This window comes from Ornithodoros turicata, unplaced genomic scaffold (assembly GCF_037126465.1).
Source record: "Ornithodoros turicata isolate Travis unplaced genomic scaffold, ASM3712646v1 Chromosome37, whole genome shotgun sequence".
Classification (NCBI taxonomy): Eukaryota; Metazoa; Arthropoda; class Arachnida; order Ixodida; family Argasidae; genus Ornithodoros; species Ornithodoros turicata.
Genome location: NW_026999367.1, coordinates 1117007 through 1141055, shown reverse-complemented (window position 1 = coordinate 1141055; position 24049 = coordinate 1117007). Strand labels below are relative to the sequence as shown.

Sequence of the window (24049 nt, the reverse complement as noted above, 5' to 3'; positions counted from 1 at the left end):
TCAAAGACGCTATTCTCCAACGTACGACGGCGTCTGAGCGCAAGCGGCTGCAACAACTGCTCACAGCCGAGGCGATCGGCGGCCTTCCCAGCTACTGAGGGCCATGCAAACTCTGATTGGTGACCGTGCAGCAACGTTCGACGATTCGCTGCTACGCGAACTCTTCATGCAACGCTTGCCGCCGCAAGTTCAAATGATTTTGACCACAGCTTCAAGCCTTTCCCTTTCCGAGCTCGCACAGCACGCTGACAAAATCACGGAGGTCACAGGCCCTTCCGTCGCAGCTGTTTCTGCCCTTTCTCAGCAGGCTCCCTCCGCGCCTCTCCCTTCATTTTCGAGTCAGCAGCAAATCGAGGAGCTTCGCGCCGAAGTGCGAAACCTCTCCAGTATGGTTTCTGCCCTGTCTCGCCGCGCTCCCAGACGAAGGCCCCAACGGCCACGTTCCTCTAACCGCTCACGTCGCCGCATTGCCTCACCAGTTCGCGACAATTCCAACAGCTCTGGATTCTGCTGGTATCATGAGACCTTTGGCGATGCGGCTCGCAAGTGCCTGAAGCCTTGCGCATGGCCGGAAAACGCGGCCTGGCAACGCTGATGGCGACCTCCGTTGCTCCACAGTTTACAGAAAGTTGCCTCTTCTACGTCCAAGACCGGCAATCCAGGATACGTTTCCTCGTCGATACGGGAGCTGACGTCAGTGTTTTGCCAGCCTCCCCTGCTGACCGTTTTCCGAAACCCCTGTTTCACCTGCTGGCAGTCAATCACACTGGCATACCGGTCTACCAACAGAAGTCCCTTTCGCTAAATCTAGCCTCCGGCGATCCTTTCGCTGGGTTTTCCTTGTGGCAGCAGTTAAGGACGCCATTCTTGGGGCAGACTTCCTGCATCACTTTCGACTGACCGTGGACGTTTCTCGCCGCCTCCTCCGCGACTCTACCACGTCTCTTGCCGTTGCAGCGATACCTGCTTCTCCTCGTTTGCCGCTGTTTGGCTCGGCTCTAGCCCACCTAAAGTCTCCCTTCACCGGGCTGCTTGACCAATTCCCCTCCCTCACGCGTTCTCCGGACTGGACGCGACCCGTGCAGCACGACGTGGTCCACTATATTCAAACCACGGGACCGCCTGTTTCAGCGAAGACACGGCCGTTGCCTCCGGAGAAGCTGTGCATCGCCAAGCAGGAATTCGAGCATATGCTCTCAATCGGCATCGCTCGCTCTTCTTCGAGTAGTTGGTCTTCAGCGCTCCACATGGTCCCCAAGAAGACAGGCGACTGGAGACCATGTGGCGACTACCGCGCACTCAACCTAGCTACTGTGCCAGACCGATATCCTCTGCCCAGACTCCACGACTTTGCCGCAAATCTGCACGGGAAGAAGTTCTTCTCCAAGATAGATCTAACGAAGGCATATCATCAAATCCCCGTTGCATCAGAAGATATCCTTAAGACGGCTATCGCCACCCCATTTGGTCTTTTTGAATTTCATCGTATGCCGTTTGGATTGCGGAACGCCGCTCAAACGTTTCAAAGATTTATCGACAGCGTACTTCGCGGCCTTCATTTTACCTTTGCGTACATCGACGACATTTTGGTTGCCAGCTCGTCTCTTGAAGAGCATCTCGCGCACTTGCGTCTCGTTTTCACCCGTCTGGCAGACCACGGTATTGTCATGAACATACAGAAATGCGAGTTCGGGCAATCGTCGCTGGAATTCCTCGGCCACATGGTCTCGAGTGACGGCATCGCGCCTCTTCCCGCCAAGGTCGAAGCGATCGTGAAATACCCGGAGCCCAATCTTTCCGCCAGCTCAGACGTTTCCTCGGGCTCATCAATTTTTATAGACGTTTTATTCCGCACTGCGCCCACACACTACGCCCGCTGGAAGAACTCCTCCGCGGCGCCCACCACGGTGCGCGTACTCTGACGTGGACCGAACCAGCCCGCCAGGCTTTCCAGGGTATCAAGGCCAGTCTTTCTCACGCGACACTCCTTCACCACCCTCAGCACGAAGCCCCAACAGTCCTAATGGTCAACGCCTCAGGAGTTGCAGTCGGCGCTGTTCTCCAGCAGAAAATCGATGACGTCTGGTGCCCCATAGCGTTTTTCTCGAAGGCCCTCAAACCGGCAGAGGTCAAGTACAGCACCTTCGGAAGAGAGCTCCTGGCAGCGTACCTGGCCGTACGCCATTTTCGTTTCTTTCTCGAAGGCAGGAAGTTCACTCTCTTAACCGACCTTTCGATCTGCAAGCACCCGCTACTCCCCGCGGGAAACGCGCCATCTTGCTTTACTTTCGGAGTTCTGCACCAACATCGTGCATGTGAAGGGCTCAGACAATAGTCCCGCTCACGCACTCAGCCGCATCGACGCAAAACACGGCACGACTTGTTCCTCCGAGGACATTGCTCGAGAGCAGCAAGCGGACGCCGAGCTCCAAAGCCTCCGGCAGTCTTCCTCCTCTCTGTGCCTTGAAGATTTCGAAATTCCCGGTTCCTCCCTCCGTATCACGTGCGACACTTCTACAGGCCGACAACGATCATTCGTGCCCTTGTCACTCAGAAGAACTGTCTTCGAGTCGCTGTACCGCCTCTCGCACCCAGGAATTCGCACCTCACAGGAGCTCGTTGCTGAGCGTTTCGTATGGCCCAAAATGCACGCAGACATACGAGCCTGGGTTGCTTCCTGTCCTGCTTGCCAGACCACCAAAGTCTTTCGTCACACCACAGCTCCCGTAGGACGTTTCGCCCCTCCCGACGCACGTTTCGACGTGGTGCACTTGGACATTGTCGGGCCACTGCCACCTTATCAAGGGTTTCGCTACCTACTGACAGCGGTTGACCGCTTCACGAGATGGCCTGAAGCCACACCAATGCCTGACGCCTCAGCGCGAACGGTCGCTTCCACCTTCCTTTCATCGTGGATCTCTCGGTTTGGTGTCCCATCTAAAATAGTCACCGACAGAGGCCGTCACCTCGAAGCGCACCTTTTCGCCGCCTTCGCGACGCTCTTGGGAACATCTCGCAGCCGCACAGCCGCCTATCACCCTGCTTGCAACGGCCTTGTAGAACGGTTACACAGGCAGCTCAAGGCAGCCATCATGGCTCACGCAGACCCTACCAACTGGGTTGACATCGTTCCCATCGTACTCCTCGGAGTCCGTTCTGCCGTCAAGCAAGACCTCTCGTGCAGCAGTGCTGAGCTTGTATTTGGCACCACGCTTCGACTCCCGAGCGAATTCTTGCATCCGTCAGCTCAGCCCTCCACAGCCGCACCAGAATACATTGATCGCCTCCGCCATACCTTCGCTCAGATTCGTCCCACGGATACCCGTGTACCCTCCAACCGCCCGCACCACGTTCCCCACGAATTGGCCACGGCGTCTCACGTTTACCTTCACCCTCCATATTCCGGTCCGCACCTCGTCTTGTCCCGTTCACCCAAGCATTTCACCATCTCGGTAAACAGCCGTAAGGACACAGTCAGCATTGACCGCCTGAAACCCGCCCACGTCGACAACGAGCGCCTCGCCGCTGCTGTCTTTCCCTTCACGACGCCTTCTCCGCCGAAGACCAAACACGTTCGTTGGTCGGATGCCTCTTCGCCGTCTCTGGAGGGGGGGGGGGGTTATGTAGCATATCGTCAGCATCGACAATGAGGAAGATAGCGCAGAGCGCGCGACCTATAGCAACCTAAGCGATCGTGTCCAATAAACCAGTAGTTGTTGTCACTCGGGCCGTTCACTTCATCCCTCTCGGGCTCCTACACTAGCTTCGCGCATCATAGCCATAAACCCCATAGCCATATAGACCAGAACAATCCAACTCATCACCATCATCACCTGTGTTCATGAACTTGACAAATAATAAAAGTGTTTATCAAATTATGTGGATTTCCTTTCCTTGAGAGGGTACGAAAACGTTCGCTGGGGACGCCGTCAATCCGTTATTGTAGAAACGTCGCATGAGGTTAGCTTTAGGCGTTTTACGACAGCGTCGCTTGCCACCGAGAAAAACTCGCGTTCTGCCGCTCACAGAACGGCTCATACGGTTGAACCTTTAAAGGAATGAGTGAAACAGTCGGAAGAATGGGAATCATGACCGAGGTGTCCGACATTGCAATTGAGGGACGATAATTACGTAAAAGCCACTACGGTAGTCTACACAAGCACAATCGCTAAACAAAAACAATGAGTAAAAGGTTGAATCCTGGCGCCTATGGGCGGCGTGCAGCGCCTATAGGCGCGCTGCTGCTCGTCCCCCTTGTGAAGAAACTGCACAACTGCTCTAGGAGAAATTTGGCGCTAGCAGACTACGCCACGCACGTTTGCATTCACGTTCCGTGCAAGCGTTCTCGTGGGATTGCCTCATATTAGATATAGTGTGTCCAGTTTACGAGCAGGCGCTTCCTCGTAAGGGTAAAACGTATGTAATTTTTACCACATAACGCGTGTGTCGTTTCTATTCAGGCAAAGTGCCTGAATAGCTTTAGGTGTAGAGTGCCCCGACGTTGACCCATTTGCCGCAAACCCTGAACCCGTGAAAAAATAGGTTCTTTCTTGGCAACAATCTTCCTGTTTATTTCCAGACTTGTTATTTCCAGACTTGTGAGCAAACCCATTGTTCGAGAAGTCGCGGTTATTAGAAAAGCTAAAAATGCTCCTTAGTATGCCTTCGCACTGATCGAGTGGAAACAATTTTACGTTATTTATCATGTCCCTAGCACTGTTTCTTTTGTAGTGATGAGATTTTTTAGTTTCCTAACTTGTCGGGAAACGGAAAACCGAGGTATAGAGGACGATAACAGAAAAACACGATTTCAAATTTCCACACGACGTTAAATTCTACTTCCTTCAAAGGAAAATATGGTCGATCCATTGGTGGATCAGACGAAAATATGTTAATGCTGCAAAATCCTTCACACGACCGTACACAACGCGAACGCAAGACATTATTCTCAGCCGAACGAGCCTTTCGGGGTTCCTCCAATTCAGCTTGGCGGCGTCATCTCGCAGCGTCTGCCTTCTTTCGCCGCCGCTTACTTGCTTACTAGGGGGAGCTCCTTCGCACAACCTTAATAACCCATGGCGCGCCTGGAACAACGCGCCACGCCATTTTAGCCTGGCGCGCCACCTTCTTCTACGGCGCCACGGCCGCCAGTTGTGCTGGCATTGCGACCTGGAGGCTTTATATATCAGTAGATGGATTTCGAAATGCAGTGTAATCGATTAATTTCGTGCAAAAAAAACGCAAAAAAACTCGTTCTTCATATTTTCCGCTACTTCAGTGTGTGAAGCGTGGTGAAGGAAGTGGTAAATCTCGAATCCGCAATACGCGCAGGCGCGAAGCGAGCCGTTGACTTTTCGTACATGACCCGATTCATTGCGAATATTTGGCCCAAAATACTTTCCAAAACGTTCTTCGCTTTCCCCCATACCAATACCTTCCGTGGTGTGTGAGATGATGACAGCTTTCTCATTTACTGGCAACGCGTTCTATGCTTACTCTTTGACTGTACCTTTGACTTGCCGCATGGGGCTAATTGCGGCAACTTTTCCGCATACGCTTCGCGTTAGTAAGCTTGCAACCATTGTCAGCAGTCGCCACAGCGCCTGGCGCGTTGGGAAAGTGGCTCTCAAATTGATAGTATACCTAGCATCAATACATCATCTCGCGCTGTGACGAACATGTGGCATAACTGAAACCTTCGTACGCATTGGGCTGGCCGCTATTACGTGTGCGAGTACACGTCGGGATGTGCGGGTACGGGTTGCACCAATGGCATTGCTGCGGGCCGTGCTCCCGCATGCGCTGTGCGGCTACGGGTACGAAATTTCGTACCCACGCTCATCTGTACCTATATTGCGCATGTTGCTCATCTTGCGCATGAAGGGAGCAAGTCACAGCGGTCAAGATCAGCTGCACGAGAAAAAAGCTAGGGGGAAGTGGGCATGCGCAGACCGACCTTCTTTTCAATCTCCTTTCCCGTCTCTCCCCGTGCTTTTCGTCTTTTTCTCGTTCCCCTCCCATCCGTCACAGCTTCCTCTATTTTTCCTTTTCCTTTCCTTCCTTTCCTTTTTTTTTTCGCGCTTGCTGTAGAGTAACATGCGTGTTGCTCCATAGCATAGAAACAAAGAGCGGTGGTGGTTCATAAAGCAAGTTTATTTATCCTCGCGAACTGTTCAGATAAAGTTACAGTACATATTTTTTAACGTCTTGTAACGCAGGTTTCACTGGAGCTTTAGGTGCTTTGACACCGAAGAGCAGTTCGCGCACACAGTATGTAAAGGTGTACAGTTTTCGAGAACAGCTGTGCCAGGTGTGTCGTAGTTGCCGATGGCTGCGGGAGCTCTAAAAATAGAATAAAATTTTTTTGATGATGCCTAAGTCTGAACGAAAATCACTGTTATAAATCGATGTACCTTTCGTATTTGAAGACCAAAGCACACCTGCCACAAATGTTCCTAGATCACACTGAATGAACGGCTGCGACGTGCATGAGGGGCAGCTATAGCATAACCACACATATAATTTATTAGCAGCATATCCGAAACGCACAAGTAGCGGCAACGCACTGCACTGACGCCCCTAACTTGCAGAGTTACTCGTAAATGTTGTACGTAACACACTTCACACGATAAACCTGTATTACTTCCTTCGGAAACAAGAAGCATCCAAACTTGTCTTACCATTGACCTGCGGAACATCGGAAGAAGAGTGACTACCTCGCGATTTCTGCTTCCTTTGGAGGTGCAGGGATTCCCTGTCATGTTCGTCTTTCCACTGTTGTGTTGATCAGCTGGATGCGCCATTCCATTTCACACTAGCTGTTCCCCACAAGCTAAATCTGAAGCACTCAAAACCCTCGAAGCTACCCGCTATCATTTGCGAGCACAACGGTTGTAGACCGAGAGAACACGCATGGCCGGACAGACATGTTTCCTCCGTTCGACCGACCGTTCGGATCCTCGCGCCTGAATCAAATGACTCTCATCCAATCAGCGCGAAGGAAGACTGATGTCAGTTCTCGGAGATCAATGAGCATCCTAATATTTACACATATATCACGCAGCCACTTAGGGATACTGAGATAGATGGTGATATTTTGGAACCGGTGTGCTTCGCTTTAGAGCCGGCGGCTGGCTGCACTGCCTAGAAGTCGCGCCATTTCCTTCCTTCTTCCCTCTACACTAACTGCGCATGCGCTGCGTGGCTACAGACTGGCCACGCCGCAATCCTTGTCTAGCGAGCACTCTAATGCTAACGCATTAAAATAAAAAGTGCAAACTGAAATTATATGTCGCCGCTGCCATTCATGTTAAGGGCGGTTTTTATGAAGAAGGTGCAGTTCGGAGCCGTCGGGTGCTCGAGTTGCGGCTGACTTCCACAGAAATAATTTCCAGCGTGTCATTACGTGCGGCGCGAAGCATCCAAGCCCTTTTTTTTTTATAAAACAAGGTGATGGACAGACACGGTAGCTGGATCACTCCTTGTGAATTTCCCTGTCTCTCAATGCAGCCGCAATATACGACCCCCAGAATGTTTGTGGTTGTCTCCCGCACGGCAGCACGGAGGTCGCTCTGCACACTGCCTATACACATTGTTTTTTTTTTTTCGTCTACGTACGTTGCCGCTCCCAGCGCCGAAACAGCTGACATCTCTTCTGCGCCATTGTATTGCTTATTTTACGCGACCTGATCCAAAGTTTTCTTTTTCTTATTATCTTATTATTATCCACGAGGATATGTTACGAGTCCCTGTAATTAAACACCAGTTTCTCCACCGTCTTTTCTAGTATGATGGAATACAGCAAGACTTGTCTACCGGAACTACTCGAACAACAAGGATGTGACGACACAGGTTTTGTTCAGCTCTTCATCCAACGAATAAATAGAAAATGTGGAACATTTAAATTGGACTGTAAGTACAATACCCATGTATAATACTAACATAGCTCATTGCTTCTGACAACAGTCGCCGTTGTCAGTCTAGTCATAAAGGTCGTTTGCCCCCGGTGGGGATAAGCGACCTTGGGTGGCATATGGTAACATGACACAAAACGAGTCAGTATTCCAGAACCGCAAACGCCGTACCCGAATTGTAACACCATGTAGTGTTATCCTGCAAAACACGAGTGACTTCACAAAAACACGCCAAAACAATCGAAAATCGGTTGCTTCACCACAACAAATGTAAGCAAAGAAACAAAAAACGTAAGGTAAAAAAGAAAAAAAATCCCGCAAGTTCTAGGCACCTTTTTTTTATTTTCCTTTTTTGTCGTTTAGACACATATTCGAGAGCAGCTTAGAAGTCGTTCCTGCAGCTGAATTATTCCACCAGACGGACGTCCCCTCGAGGAGATTATGTAGCTACAGAACTATATCACATTAATTAAATAAATCTTTACTCAGGGAATTCCGACCAAAACTAATATATAAAATCGGTCAGAATCTGTGTTAAAATCGCTGAAAACTGTTTTATGTGTCAAAATCACTCGCGCGTGCCGTGAAGTATCCAATGCTGAATTCCACTATGCGAATGAGCCGGAACGAAGACTGCGCCCTACTAAAGCATCACCTTCGCCGATGGACTCTTATCAGGAAGGCTAAGTTCGATCAGTACCAATATAACTTGAAGAAAAATAATCAGAACGTGTGTATTGGACAGCAGGCAGCATCGTGTGCAGCGCTGTCCAGTGGGCGCTTTCTGATTACTGATCTGTACTGATCTGGGCCGACTTCAGGAGGAACTGTGCCTCAGACAGCACAGCCGGTGACAGGATTCGAACCCGTGTCACCTCCCAGTCTCAGCGTGGAAAGCGATCATCCTAACCACTATGCCACGGGATCTGGTGAACGTCGATTGTCCAGCCTTCCTCCCGAAATTTCCTCAATATAGTTGAATAATGAATTTTAGGTTATTGGTCACGTTGCGGTTACATTCTTCAAGCCGTCCCTCGACGTATAACGGGCGTATATGACGGGCGTATAACTCGACTGCACTCTCGAACGCGCAATGAAATTCGTGGATTATTGTTGAAGTATTTTAGTAGTGTATTATTGGAACTCCATGAAATCAGGAGGAGTGTGACAGTTTGCGCTGATATAGTGAATTACGGGCCGATCAAATATTTGTTCTGAAGGTCGTGATTTAGGCGCCTCGAGCTCACGACCGCACTTGAACAATGCGGAATAGCAGGCTGGTGGTGCAGCGAAGACTGCTTCCGCACCGTCGTACTTGACAATTGCTTCGTTATATGGATCACAACGCGGAGAATATACTACGCCGAGATCTTCAAGTGAAAGCAAAGCGAGCGCCATCCGGCGGCGGCGACATGCTGCACTTCAGCGGTAGGGTTCCGATGAGGCCACGAGGTTAGTTATGCATAGCTGGGCGGACACGCAGGCGGTTGGGTAGTCTATTATCAGGTCAGATCAGTTGAGGTGTTGGCATTTCTTATCCTGTTTTGTATAAGTTCGCTGATGGCAATTTCCTGCATGGCAATTTCGTGGGCGTGACTGCATTTTCGGCAGCTTATTTTCAATCGGAGGACCACAAAACATTTATGCCCAACATTTTATTTGGCAACAGATATATTGACCACTGTGTTTTTGAAAGCATAGAAAATGACCAGGTAGAAAGTTATACCACTGTCCCTGTTGGTTACATAATGAAGGTCATATGTTGTGTAAAACACAACGTGATCCGTCACGTTGACTGAGGAGGCAAAGCCACTTCGGCGGCACAGTCTGGTGCTGGCGAGACCACCTCGGCACCCCCCCCCCCCTTCCCACACACACACATGCCCTAGCCTAACCTGGACTAGCCACACCGAGATGTGCTAACCTAATCTCACCTAACGCTTCCTACCTTTCGCAGGATGGCGACCACCAATACGGTTGGACTTTGCGAGGCTGCGGTTCTCACGTTGTAGAAGTGATTCAGGTTGTGTGATTCAAACGCACATAAAAAGGGCTATAGACCACACAATTTTATGATTATTATATTTTCAGTTGCCTCGAATGACCCTCTTTCACGCGAATATGCGGTATTTACCTTTCAAACGCTTTCACTAATGCTTAAAACCCAGTCGTCCGGGTAACGAAGTACACCGAAAAATACTCGCGACTACCATGAAATACTGATAGCAACATTTACTTGGTTCTCGTTTGTGTAGATCCCGTAATCTTTCGTTTTTTTAGGTGGGCGCACGTTAGTTGGACATACATTAGTTAGTACATATCTCATTACCACATATTTCGCTTCCAGGCGTCCCTGTACCGAAGTGCGACCCAAAAGCAGTATCCAATGCCGAGAATGATTGCGCCACAAAATACAAGCAATTGTACGGCCTTACTACGCGAAAACCTGATGAGAAGCAAAAGCCGGCAGGTCTGAGCCCCGAGATTGACAAGCAGCGGTGCTGGTAAGTGCTTTCTCACGTGTGAGCGGCAGTTCCACAGTCGTGATGAACAGCCTGTATTCTGTGCTGTACCTACCCAACATCCCCATAAGAGGACCGGAATAATCAATTCCGCGTGTCTCGCATTAAACGCTTCCCGCCGATTTGTGTTTGAATGGGTATGTGACTGAGAAAGACGTGAGAAAGAATGATAGCACTTGCCTATTTGTGTGGTCGTGCACTTGAGCCGCGTAATACAAGAGCAGCCACGCCGATGTGGTGTGAACATAGCTCCCCCAACCGGAAATCCGTGGCCCCAAAAGGATGACAGCAAAACGTCGAGACTAAAGAAACTCAGGGGGCTGTGGTGCAGCACTCGGTCTTGTTCCTCAATTATTTGGCATTATCTGATGCGATAGCGTTATTGATTTGCCCTCGCGGGAAGTTCCGTGATCTGCACCGAAACGTTCAGGTTCAGCTTTGCATAGTCCTTTCTGAAATAGGCCAGGTACTATAAGGCCCCACAGGCGAAATCTAGACAGACATCCAGATTTTTTAAAAAAAATCAATAAAGGGTTGTTGGGGTGCTGTTAGCCTTGCTGCAAGTGTGGGGGCTTGGCTTCGTCTGGACAGTTTTTGGCTGTTTCGCCTTCGGCTTCATCGGCCCGCATTTGAGGTTCATAGAACGCATGTTCCAATTCCGCGTTGTTATTATTACACTAGCTTGTGTGCTCCTGTACATAGACATACGACGTCTCTGCATACGTGGCCTTTAGGACAGTGCTCCTTTTTCAGCACTGTTCGACGATTTCGTAAGCCTGGTAAGGGGGCCAAGACAGGTGCAATACTTAGCGTTTTTCTTTTTTCCTTTTTGTTCAGTTTTCGAAGCCAGTTCATGCTGTTTTGCGTACCTTGTTTTGTTCTCATTGTAGGTGTAGCGTTGGAGTGAAACTTGGGGTATTTAATACGCAGAGTTTTCCACGTAGCGTGTCTCAAAGTTATATTTAAAGATAACCTTCTTCGAACTGTATGCTGCCAATGCTATTTACCTCGGAAGGGGTTTTACCACGACTTCGGAGCACTTTTATCAATTCTAAATAAAGGGAAATTGAAGCCAAGCCAACATCGCGTGTGTGTCTTTGTTGTTGTTTTTTTCTTCATAAACAGAAACCGCATGTCGGAGTTACCCCATTTCGTTGCAAAAGAGAGCTACGGCTACAATGATGATAGAAAAAAAAAGGAAGAAGAAGAATAACGTTCGTTTCGGGGCGCGCAGATGCCGGCCGCCTTCGGTTCTATGTTCATTGTGAGGTGTGGCGGAAGAAAAACGGTGACATGTTCCTTCCTGTTTTTTTTTTGACTCGCTCTTCTATTCGATAACTTTGTAACCAAGCTGGCTTAATCAACAGAAGCATGAAAAAGAAAAGTAAAAGGGCAGACCCACGACCTACTCGCATCGCTGCTTTCGGACGTCTGAGCGCTGACGGCAATTTACGCCCCTCGAAAGAACGGTTTCACAATTTTTTTCTGGTATTGCCATTGTGGTAATAAATGTAATTTGCAATGGAACGGGGTAAATCCGACATGTGCTTTCTGTTTATGAAAAAAAAGCGAGGTTGACTCGGCAAATTTGAGTTCCGAAAAAGAAACGCGAAATTCAAATTCGGAACATTGAATTACTCGTGAGTTCAAAAAAAAAAAAATACTGCCTAGTCACGGCAAAGTCTCCTCTGAGAAAAACGACGTTCGTTGTATAATTTTCGGACAGCTGGATTTTCGAATAAAGTTTTGTGACATTTTACTTGAAACACCCTGCATAGTTCAAACGTCAGGCGCAGCAGCACCAAAACACAACGCGGAGGAGGGGACACCACAAACGCGGAAATACTATATTTGTCCTCATAGTTCCGAGACCGAGTCTGTAAAAAATACGAATACCCGGCTATCAGCTAATGACCTCTCCCACCGTCGAAGTACTCACTTCAGCAGTGAAGGCACTTTTTTCGGCGTTTCCTGGAATCCTGGAAGCAGGTGGAAAATTCCTCTTTCTGAGAAGATGGTCATCCCCATCGGCGTGGCGAGTCTATTAGCCTGGATGTTCCCGTGGATGTCACGGTGAGATGCAAGGCGAGTAGGAGGGATGTGCAAGGACGTGGTGTCTCATCATCACCATTAGAGCTGCGTGTGGTTTTGCATTGTCACGGTTTTTGTTTTCCTCAGCTCGAGTCCCGGCGCGGTCTCGTCATCATTCACCGACTCCCTGCGCGACATGAATCGCCTGTGCCATTCAAACATTCGAACCACACTCTAAGAAAAAAGGACGTGAAAAGGTGGTAACTTCCATCGTTACCACCTAGGTCAACACAGCGTCTGATAGTGTGTAAAAGGGCGTCAAAAGAAATTATCACATATCCACACTGCGACAAAAAGGCGTAGGACCTTTCGCTCGCCGAAAGCGGTAACTTTATCGTTCGTACGTAGCATGTAGAACTTTGCAGCCTTTTAGGCACAACGTATGCGACAGCTATTACCTAAAAAGTGTAACTGCTCCACCCTTTTTCTGACAGTGACAGTCTCATCCCCGTTGGCATCACATAGACGCTGCCATGTTTCTGTGATTACTCTTCGATTACTCTTTCCTTACGAAAACCGTTGAGATTGGATAGGATTGGATTGGATGGATAGGATTTTGCAGCATTTGATTTGTAATCGCTCTGCAGTAAGTTCGGCGTATAATTTGTACAAGACAGCAGTTCAAGGAGATCAAACGTCGACTCACGTCCATCGATTCCTTGGCGCATTTCGACCCTAGTCAAACTATCTACAGGGCTGCTGACGCTTTCTCGTTAAGCGTTGGCGCAGTGATTTAGTGATTTACCATAAAGTCAATGGTAAAGATAAGCCCATTGCCATGCTTCTAACACGTTGACGTCGGCTCAAAAAAATACGCCCAAATTGAAAAGGAAGCCCTGGCCATTATATGCGGTGTTAAGAAGTTTCACCAATATCTGTGGGAAGGGAATTCATCTTATATACAGACCATAAACCACTGACGTCAATCTTTGGCTCAAAGAGAGGAATTCCAGTCACAGCGGCGAACAGAATGCAGCGCTGGGCGTTGACCCTGCTTGGTCATAGTTTTGACATTCAGTACAAGCCAACGGCCCAGTTCGGAAATGCGGACGGCCTGTCTCGACTTCCGCCAGGCCCGGAACCTGATTTCGATGCTGCGATTTCGGATGACGACTTCCTTGTTGGGAGCACTAGATCGCCGAATGTTCTCTTCCGTCCTCTCAGTAGGTATTGATAAAATTCCGCTGAAAGCGTCTGCAACTGCCAACGCCATTGCTTCAGACCGGATTCTTACACCGTCTACATAAGGTCTACATAAGGTCTACCGTTACATCATAGAAGGTTGGCCTTCTCGTGAACGGGACCCCGAGCTTCAACCGTACTACCTGCGCAACACTGAGCTGACAACAGAAAAGGGTTGCATCGTATGGGGCATGCGCGTTGTCGTCCCGTCCCAGCATCGCAACACTGTCCTCAGCCTACTTCATGATGGCCACATTGGGCAAACAAAAATGAAGATGTTGGCGCGATCCTATGTATGGTGGCCAGGAATGGGCAATGACATTGAAATGACTTGTTAGTCGTGTGGAGCATGTGCCACTTCTTCGAATCAACAACTTCCAGTTCCTCTTCACCAATGGGAGGTTCCGAAAGAACCGTGGTGTCACCTTCACGCTGACTTGGCAGAGTTGGGCGGAAAAACTTACCTAGTGGTAATCGATGCGTACAGCAAGTGGCCCGAGGGGAAGTTGATGAGGTCTACCAAAGCTTCAGCCACAATAGAAGTCCTTGAGGACATATTCGCTCCCTCCCTTTCCAGCTGGTTAGCGATAATGGACCTCAGTTCATCCAGGGATGGGCAGTATTTAAATACATTGTATTTAAAATAATATTTAAAATATAAATACATGTATTTAAAATATGTATTTAAATACAGGCAAGAAAAATGTACTTATATTTATATTTAAAAACCGTTTTAGGCGTATTTATATTTAAAATACACTTAAATACACATATCTCATCCTCCCGTATTTGTGTGCTTCTCTCGAGTTCCACATTGTTAGCCTCCAGCAATGAAGGGTATCTTGGTTAGATGTTACACTAATTTAAAAGAATAATGTGCCTAGACGCCTCAAAGTATTTACGGAAGTAGTTACAGTATTTAAATACTGTCTTAATGTATTTATATTTTGTATTTAATTACTTTCATCATAAAGTATTTATAGGCAGTATTTAAATACATGAAAACATGTAGTATTTTGTATTTATATTTAAATACCCGAAAAGTGTATTTATGCCCATCCCTGACTGTTCATCTCGGCAGCGTTGAAAGATTTCTTCGATCGCCTTGGAATTAAACACATCTTGACTCCGCCGTATCACCCTAAGTCCAACGGACAGGCTGATAATCTTGTGCGAACTCTGAAGGCCTTCCTTCGCCGTCAGAAGGAAGGGAGGGACAGTGCAAAAGAAATTAAGCATGTTGTGCTTCAGTACAGGATAACGCCTCACACAACAAACGGACAGCCACCGTGCGCAATGCTTAAGAAGAGGCACTACCGTACAGAGCTGGACCTTCCGCGCCCTAACCATCTAAACGCCTTGTCTCCAGCGAGAGATCGTCAAAAGCGCAATTATGACGCTTGCACAAGACTGCGGAACTTTGCCACCAGTGACGAAGTTTGGGTGAAGGACAAGTCTCGGAAGAACCACTGGCTTCGGGGCACCATTGTTCGCTGTTCGGGCGGCCCAACATATCAGGTCATGACGGAGGACCTGAAACAGCACAAGATGCATGCTGACAACATCAAGCCGCGTCTGCCCGAATTGCCGGATATCGACAGGTCACTTGGAGTCGAACCTGCAACAACAGGTGGGAACGCTGAGTCTACCTTGGCTGCTGATGAGGGCACTCCACCCGTACCTCAGGCCCGAAGATACCCTGCTCGAAATCATCGTCCGGCACAGAGGTACGGACGGGGAGGTTTGTAGTGGCGCCAGCTGAAGAAGCAGATGATTGAGATCCGCCGCGCTCGTGTTGTGAAAAAGATCATTCTGTTTCGAAACTGGTGCCGGACTGGGAACCACGCACATGTGGTGCAACTTGGTTGTACATAGCAGTATTAAAAGGGTGTTACTACTATTCTACCAACCCAGTGTTCCTTGCGCTGATAAGTACTGAGCCTTACCCGAAAAAAAAAAAAGATTGAGCCAGGAAGCCCTAACTGCCACACTGTTCTACATTTCCCCCCGGAAGTCAATCCCGATATCTGTCCCGCAAAAGTCCCTGCAAATAAAATTATCCCGACTGCTGGTGAGACCACATTTGCAGCAATAGTTGCCTTGCCTCCGGAACATTCTCAATTCGTTGTCTCTTTAGATTGGGGAACAAATGATATTGAAATTGACATTGACATTGAAAAGGAGTCAGGTTGGGCGAATAGTTCCCCGTGAGCAGTTACCAGTTTGTCCTGCACTGTAGCCGTTTTTACACCTTTAAAGGAGTAATAATGTGCATGGCGCACGCCCTTTCCGGTGTAATTGTTGTAACAACATAATAAAGTACGGTTTAGCACTATTTTAGTCGCATGTCGCCTGTCCTCCAAAAATTCAGTCATTATTGGACAGTATAGTACACACGTGCACGTGCTGGAATATCGGTAGCGACGCATATAAGCATTAGCGCGTATTTACAGTATTTAAGACATAATGAAAGCAATATTTGCACAGACACCTCATCTTTTGTAATGGTTCCTGAATTTTGTAAAATATCAGCCTGGAGGTACAATGTTAGGCAACCAAGTTTGATGTGCACGGCAAGCACCTTTAAAGGTGTGAAAAAGTTTGCAGTGTGGAAGCATGACTAATCTTTTGCAAGATGTTCTGAAACAGTCACCGATGTCTCCACCAAAGTTGCGGAGTTGCCACTCTGGAGATGGAATGATTCCGGAATCATTCCAGATTTATGAGAGCGTGGAATCTAATTGGAATAAATTGGCTGAACCTGTCAGAGGAATGGAATGGATCCCAGGAGTGGGGATTGACCATACGGTTTCAATCAGAGGAATTGAAAGGAGTGGAATTATTACAAATCTCGATTCATTGGAATGGGATTGGGATGGAATAGGCGACCTCATTCCGTATTTTGTCGGGTTGTCAAAAATTTTGGGATACACTGTGCTTCAAGCTTTATCATTTCCAAGTCGTTGTCGATAATGGCAGCAACTCCCTCACGTGAGTTTCCCTGATATATATAATAGCAATACTTTTGGCTGACATTTGCCGGCACAGAGAGAGAACCCCCCCTCCCCAGACATACCAGTGGGTTTCTCACAACAGGTTTCTGGGTTTCTTTCAACACCGAAATGTTTTAAGATTGACAACCCAACGTTTAACTGTTGCATATGTGAGAGGTCAGTGTCATCCGAATTTCGTTATATTTCATCATGGATGTGTTCCGCACCTTTCCCTTAGAGAAACAGGAACTTGATTATGGTCCAATGCTCTTCCAGACTGCACTTTTCTGGTAATGCTCCCGTGCTCACTGTGACCAGGAGGAAAAAAGATCAGTTGCAATCATTGGTAGTGGATTCTTGCGCCATTGAATGTAGACAAATTGGCCACTACATCATTCATCATCAATATACAGCTTCCTAGCTCAATGTTTTTTTTTTTGTTTTTTTTTTTTGGGGGGGGGAGTTAAGCTAAATACTCAGTACCTTCTCATATACGTTGCGATGAAGGGCTATTGGTACACTGATGTGCAGAAAGCTTCTTCCGGTTTATCTTTGCCCTTACATGATATCTTGATCCTGAGAAAACGGATGTTCTAAGGCCGGAACAACATAGAAGGACAAGCACATACAAAGCCTCAAATTGCCTAAGAAATGAAAGATGAAAGTCTCTGAAAAGGTTAGCCAGCTGTCGGATGTTCGTAGGATGTTAGCTTGACGTTCGCATTTTTCCATTCCTCGGCCTCATGTATATCTTTTTAAAGCAGGTAGTTCGTGTTTTCGATTGTAATATTTTGAGCAGCTCATGCAGTAGATTTTCGGGCCACGCTCTGTTTAATACTGTCTACAACCTTGCAAAACGCTATGTCAGACTTTAACAGCTTAATTTAGTCTTTATGTCAAATCTGTCTTCCCCAGTTCCATGGAATACAGCAAGAATTGCGTTACGGAAGTACTAAAGGACAAACGATGCGGTGATGAATTCAGCGCATCTTTTCTTGAGCAGAAAAAGAAGATAATGGCAAATCTGTGTGGTACGTCGAAATTGGACTGTCAATTCGACAAAAGCAAGAGTGCTGGGTGCATGAAGTATCCAGCATGGACTCTGGCAGCAGCCGTCATTGTGGCTTCAGTGATGAAGGTAGTGTGACGTCAGTTGTAGTGAGAAAAGGGATCTACTGGTTTCCATTTCGCTTGTTCGGGCCAACTGATCACAATAAATATGGTTGTGTGACAGACCTATTGCACGTAAGTGTTCGCATATTCAACACCATGACATCCAATATCGACGGCGACAGGGAAGTACTTTCTGGTTCAGAGCAACATTTCCTATGTGACAACGTTTTGTGTTACGAACAGGGAACAAGTCAGTCTCTACATAATGACTCTTAATTTCTTCATCAAATATTGGCTAGCTATTTCTCAATACTGATTGGATGCATGCTGAATGTTGGAATATAATTCTGCTCAGAACAGCTCCCAATGAATGCATTGACGCATGAGAGGAAAATAAGCAGGCACGACAATGTTTCCACATCTCCACGTCCTCACAAACAGCTCCATCACAGCAAGTGGACCAAATAGAGCACCGCTCATTGTTGTATGGCATAAAGTCCCAACATTCACTTTACCATCAGAGCAGAAGAAAAAAGAACAGCGCACAACTCATGGAAATTTGCAAGTAATACCCCTCTGACACGGGCTAATTTAGTGTCATTTTTGTGAAGTGCACTCTAACCAAGCGAATGTCAGTTTCACTACGAGCTTGCTACACCGCTTGAGTAAGGGTCATTAAGAGATAATGGCAATTACGATAGATAAAATAAACAGCGGCAAAACATTGAGGTGTGCGCCACAATACATTCCTCAGAATATTTCTATTCGGTTTAGAAACGTTTTCTGCTAATCTTCTTCCAACATGCCACTGCATGAGCCACAACCACCCAAGCAGCACACAATATTGGGCCCATATTCGCTTGGCGTTGCCCAGGCAGCACAAATCATTGGCCCAATATTGGTTACATATTGGCAAAAACGGTCCAATATTGGACCAGTATTGTTAATGTCCTCCCGATATTGGCTGAATATTGTGCATATCGGGCAGTTATACTCAGTATTCAGCCAATATAGGTTAGATGCCGGGTATACCGTGCCGAGATGCCCGGTGGTTTCCCAGTATTGTCTGAAAGACTGATATACCGGCCCAATATAACCAGTACTCTTGCAATATTGGCAAAATAATGGGTATATTCGCCCGCTATACCCGATATTCACACACTATTGCCAGAATGTGTGCATGCTGGTTGGCGCCTTTTTGCAACTTTTTTGCGCGCTTTTTCAAAATGTTGAGAACATCACTGACAGATGTTTTAATCTCCGCCTTGCAATATCGCATGTTATAACGACCACATGTTTATAGGAACTAAATGAAGCAGAACTACAATTCGCATGAACCTTTAACATGTCACACCTAACCCTTTAAGTACCACACCAATAATGAGGACAGTGCCCAGAAGAACAACAATCTCTGTTCGAAATATCGGCGGCTTCTGTCCTGAGGCAACACCCTTCGTACGGTAAGGCAATGTTTCACTGATATATTGAGGTTGTTTGTCAGAAATATTAATTGCAGTGATTTTTCATGCAATTCGCTGAAAACTGGAGGTTTTTAGGTATGAAAGCGATTGACTTATGATGTGTCTGAAACACTTATGAAATTCCCCATTCATCATTTTTCAAACAAAGATGTGGTTCAAAGAATATGATCATTTTATTTGATGACCATTGGAAATGCCGAAGTTGCTATACCAACGTTTAGGAGCTGCGCTAGAGTTTATCACATGATAATTATTTTTTATGACAGTGGATTTAAAAATGCTCTTTCTCCTTTCTTGCAGAAATGCATGAGCTAGATTCAGAAGCATGTTTATTGATTTACACTATGAAAGACGGGGCAGAGCAATAAACTCCCCTAGACAGAAGCACCCCATTGTTTGTAGCTGTGACCATGCAGCTACTTTGTAATATTACAGCTTTTGCCACTGCAAGGCACTAGGCAGCTCGGTCCCTGACTTCTTGCATTGATCAGTGAACGTTCAACGTTTCTGCAACATATTGGCGCACTCGGCACATAGCATCAGGTATGGGTAACGCTAGACTAGAGTATATATAGCTTCTACACTTCTACTTGTACACATGTGTGTTTGTTTAAATTATTATAAGCAAATGCATGTAAGTGCTGCGTACCACAGTTTAATAAATACAGGAAAAATGCAATGTAACATACGGTACCGTAAACCAATTGTACTGTTGGGGACATGGATAGCTAAAACCCTCTGAGTAGTTCCAAGGCTTATATTGGCTCAGTTGCGTTGCGCTTGAAAGTGTTGTGCGAATACTGTATTTGAAGGTGGACCATGTGCTGCACGTGTTTTTTACTCAAAAGAAATAGCCATGCAACATTTGAGATGGAGTACATCACAGAGTGCTGATTTTTTGACAACCGTGCCTCCTACAGAACATAAGCTAACTGATGAAATGAAAATGTTTGATGCTTCTATAATATGCAGACAACGCAGTGCTCCTTGTAAGACAGGCGTACACATTATCTAGATGCATTGACAGACTGAATAGAACAGATACGGTGAGACGTTGAACGATTGCAAATATAAATATACATCTCAGCTGATGACAATGGCACTGAGAAAAAGCTGCTCTTTCTAGATAACAGCTGAACACCTGCGTCAGTGTCATTTACTGCCTGGACAACGACAGGTGTCGTTCCATCGAGGAGATAACAAGGTATATCTAAACAGGTAGCGCAACTCCCATAGGCCTCTGTGTCTTCAGAATGACGCCGTGATAGAGACGGTCAGCGCCATCCATTCGTTGCGCGGACTACTACGTTTGTAAATAAATGGCGTCTGAGATGACGTCATCAGTATGAATAATAAGTAGTGCATAATCAGACGTTTACATTCGGTCGCTTCGTTTGCGTTGTATTTCCTTTTCGTCACCCAGGCAACAATACCAGACGAGAACACTAAAAAATGAACCATGTCAGGTTTAATGAAACATATCAATTCGAAATACATACAGTTATCACAGATTTTGACAACTCCAAGCAGAGGGGCATCGTGATGACCACACAGAAATTAGGAAGGTCCCCTTAAGGTTCATTTCTCACCTAGAGCTATACGTACACGTTGCACGAGGTTTGCATTTCTTCAATGAGTGTCCATTATGCAACAAAACATCATATGCATCGTTGGTGCACAGCTGATTCCTGCTAACACTCACGCTATGATGGCCGCTCATCCCATGACGAAAATTTTTTTTCGCGGGGCCCTCAACAGGAGATGCATTGTATTCATCTGTTCACACGTGTTAATCAAATGTGAACGTCGCTTCCTGTTTAACCCCAAAAGTGTACGAACTCTGTATTGCAATGCACGGACACACGGCACGGATACAGAGATACACGGATAAACACGCCCACTGTGACATATGCGCAAAGGAGCAGGATATGGAAATGAACTCGGATGGTGATGATTTCGTATTTGTACACGAGTGGGGCAACCGAAATTTTTTCTACATTGAAATTATGAATAACCTATTAGTACACACACAAGCCATGTCCTTGTTGTAAAGTTTTTTTTTTGTTTACGGTCGTACCTCTACTAGCAACACCCAGGATCGTTCGCGCCTAATGATGGTAGCCTTGCCGATGGGTCTGATTTGCTATTTTCTCTTGTTTTCGCTACCAGTTTAGATATACCTTTGAGATAACAGTAGCCAAGAAGTTTTTTTCTTCTTGGAAGGCCGTACCAACACCCCTTCTGAAAGTTTCCGGCTAATATGTGATAAAGGTCGGTTTCCTGACCTTAGGATTCTCTTGAGCTTTGACATCTTGGAAATTTTCAAAAGGGAATGCGCTAAAGCAATCCAGGGCGCCATGTGTCAAACAATCATCTGCAGGATGCCACAGGTTGTGTACGTTGTAAACAATGTTGTCCTTGCCATAGATGTCAGCAAAGTCTCCAACAAAATTTGTGAGCAATTCTTTGGCACAGCTGTTGTAGTGTGAACAAAACTGAGTGGAAGCCAGCAGTCTGATAGCAACATGGAGACAAAGAAAGTGCTCATATTTTTGCACGGGAAGCAAATGTTTCAGTACTGCAGGCCCCATGTATAACAAAAAGCTCCGAAATTCTGTCGCCTTCCACCGCTCCAATTCCTCTATGCCCATTGGCTTACGCTAAAACACAGATGGAAAATGCTTTGCACATGCCTTCAAATGTTCGCTTAATAACCTGCATTGCGTTGCACTGAGGCAGTGTGGATGGGTACCTGGAACCCACATTACGAGTAGTTTTCGCACAACACCGAGGCAAACAAGATGCATGCAGTCTGCTTGGAAAAGCTGGCTGATGAGTCCAGTGATATAAAAGGAGAGGTGCCTGTGTGGTGCTCTGCCTGTTGTTGCTGTCGAAATGACATATATGTCCTTCTGTGTGCATTCAATTCGGGTAACGTCACTCTTCGGTTGTTGTATAGCGCTTTCTGAATACACTTGTCGCATAAGTAGTACCCAGTGTGCGATTTAATCTGATTGAGAAAACTCCTAGCTGGGGCATCACAGATTACAACCGTGAGTTTAACTTCTATATGGGCACCTTTGTAAATGAATCCTTCTTGAATCAAGTTATGCAGTCCTTCAAGGAAAGGATGCAGACACTCTTGCAAGTTTTTGGGCTTCCCGGTGTCACAATATAGGCTCACCATGAAAGTGTCATTGCCTGCAGAGTTTGTGACTCTACATAAAATGGGCCAGAAGGACTTTCCAGAAGACTTGAACAATGGCAAGCCATCCACATTTGCCTGCAATTTTATATTTGTAGGAATTTTTTCAAACGTCAAAGCTCCTTTGATACCGTCCAACAATCCGAAGTGCACAATAGATCCTTTTGCGTTCAGATTTCTTTTTCGATCTGTCTGAAATATTGACCGGCAGTGTCGAGGAAGGTCGTGGCAGTGGCGCCGGAAAATGTCAATTATTGCATTAAACATAATGTGGGAGGGATGAAATGTTGCATAGAAGCTTTGTAGGTCGTCATGCAGATCATTTGTAGATGAGTCTTCACAAGCCTCACTTCCTGAAGTCGGTTCGGAGTGATTATCTGGAATGTATGAAAGAGAAATAAAAGGTGAACATTCATTTAGGGCTAACAGAGTAGTGCAATGCAGATCAAATATAAAAGGTAGTTAAGCCATGAAATCCGTAGCTGGAAAGTGCACAGCAGGTGAGCTATACAGTAATTATTTGCATTTGATGATTTGTATATTTCACAGCTTTCTGGAGGATATATACATATATATATATTATATGTTTATAAGTCCCAAACGTCGCCACACCAGCATTGGACAGCTGTTTCGGCCTTATTGGGCATTCATCAGCAATGCGTAGGTGGGCGACGTTTGAGAGAGTGGCGTCGGAAGGTCACGTGGAACGTGATGTCCTCCCGTCAGGGTGAGTGACTCACCTCTGAAAGCCCAGTGCGAAGCCAGTAAAGTATTAAATGAAGAAAAATAGCATACGCTCTTTGGCTGCACGTTGAACATATGTTTATAAGTCCCAATATATTATATATATATATATATATATATATATATATATATATATATAATAGGAAAAAAATAGCCAGAGCTCTTTGGCTGCACGTATAGCATATGTTTGTAACTCAAACGTCGCCATGCAAGTACTGGACAGCTGTTTCGGCCTTGTTGGGCCTCCTCAACAGTACGCAGGCAGGCAACGTTTAAGTGGATGGCGTCAGAAGGTCACGTAACACGTGATTCCTCCCGTCAGGGTGAGATAACTCACTCACTGAAGGCAATGTATATAAAAGTATGATACAGAAGAACTGCCCATCACCTGAAAAACATATTGTTGCGAAGCTGAATGCAGCATTACATTGAGATGCATGCCGTCGTCTTCGCAGCCCAGCAACAAGCTTGCAGACTTCTGTTTGTTACTCTAACATGGACCACTGCCACTCGCTGAAAGAAAAATTGCGTACCTTCATAATCAGTTGTCCCCTCCACGTGAGACAGTCTCAAGTCCTCGCTGTCCGTACTTGTGTACGGTGTCTCACTGTCACAGCTCGAGTCTGTACTAGCTGCTGCTATGGCTGTCGGACTTTATGCTTTGTAGCTACCACACTCAATTTCTTCATCGACCGTTCTTGCATGAACACCGCTAGCTGATATGGGTGCAACTTCTTGTGCATGATGTTCAGGCAAAGCAGGTGACGAAGACGTTTCGATATCCCGCAAGAGCGTCTCATATGTA

At 46.6% G+C, this 24049-nt stretch overlaps 1 protein-coding gene across 1 annotated transcript in view; it reads left to right on the top strand.

Annotated features, from left to right (window-relative positions):
* The window catches only part of LOC135374001 (uncharacterized), a 218395-nt gene extending 200503 nt beyond the window's left edge, over positions 1-17892 (top strand). Inside the window, exons 27-29 of the mRNA XM_064607019.1 lie at positions 7787-7911; positions 10261-10417; positions 17617-17892. Coding sequence (XP_064463089.1) covers positions 7787-7911; positions 10261-10417; positions 17617-17848 — 514 coding nt within the window. The 3' untranslated portion in view covers positions 17849-17892. The remainder of the gene's footprint in view (positions 1-7786; positions 7912-10260; positions 10418-17616) is intronic.
* The last annotated feature ends 6157 nt before the right edge of the window (positions 17893-24049 follow it).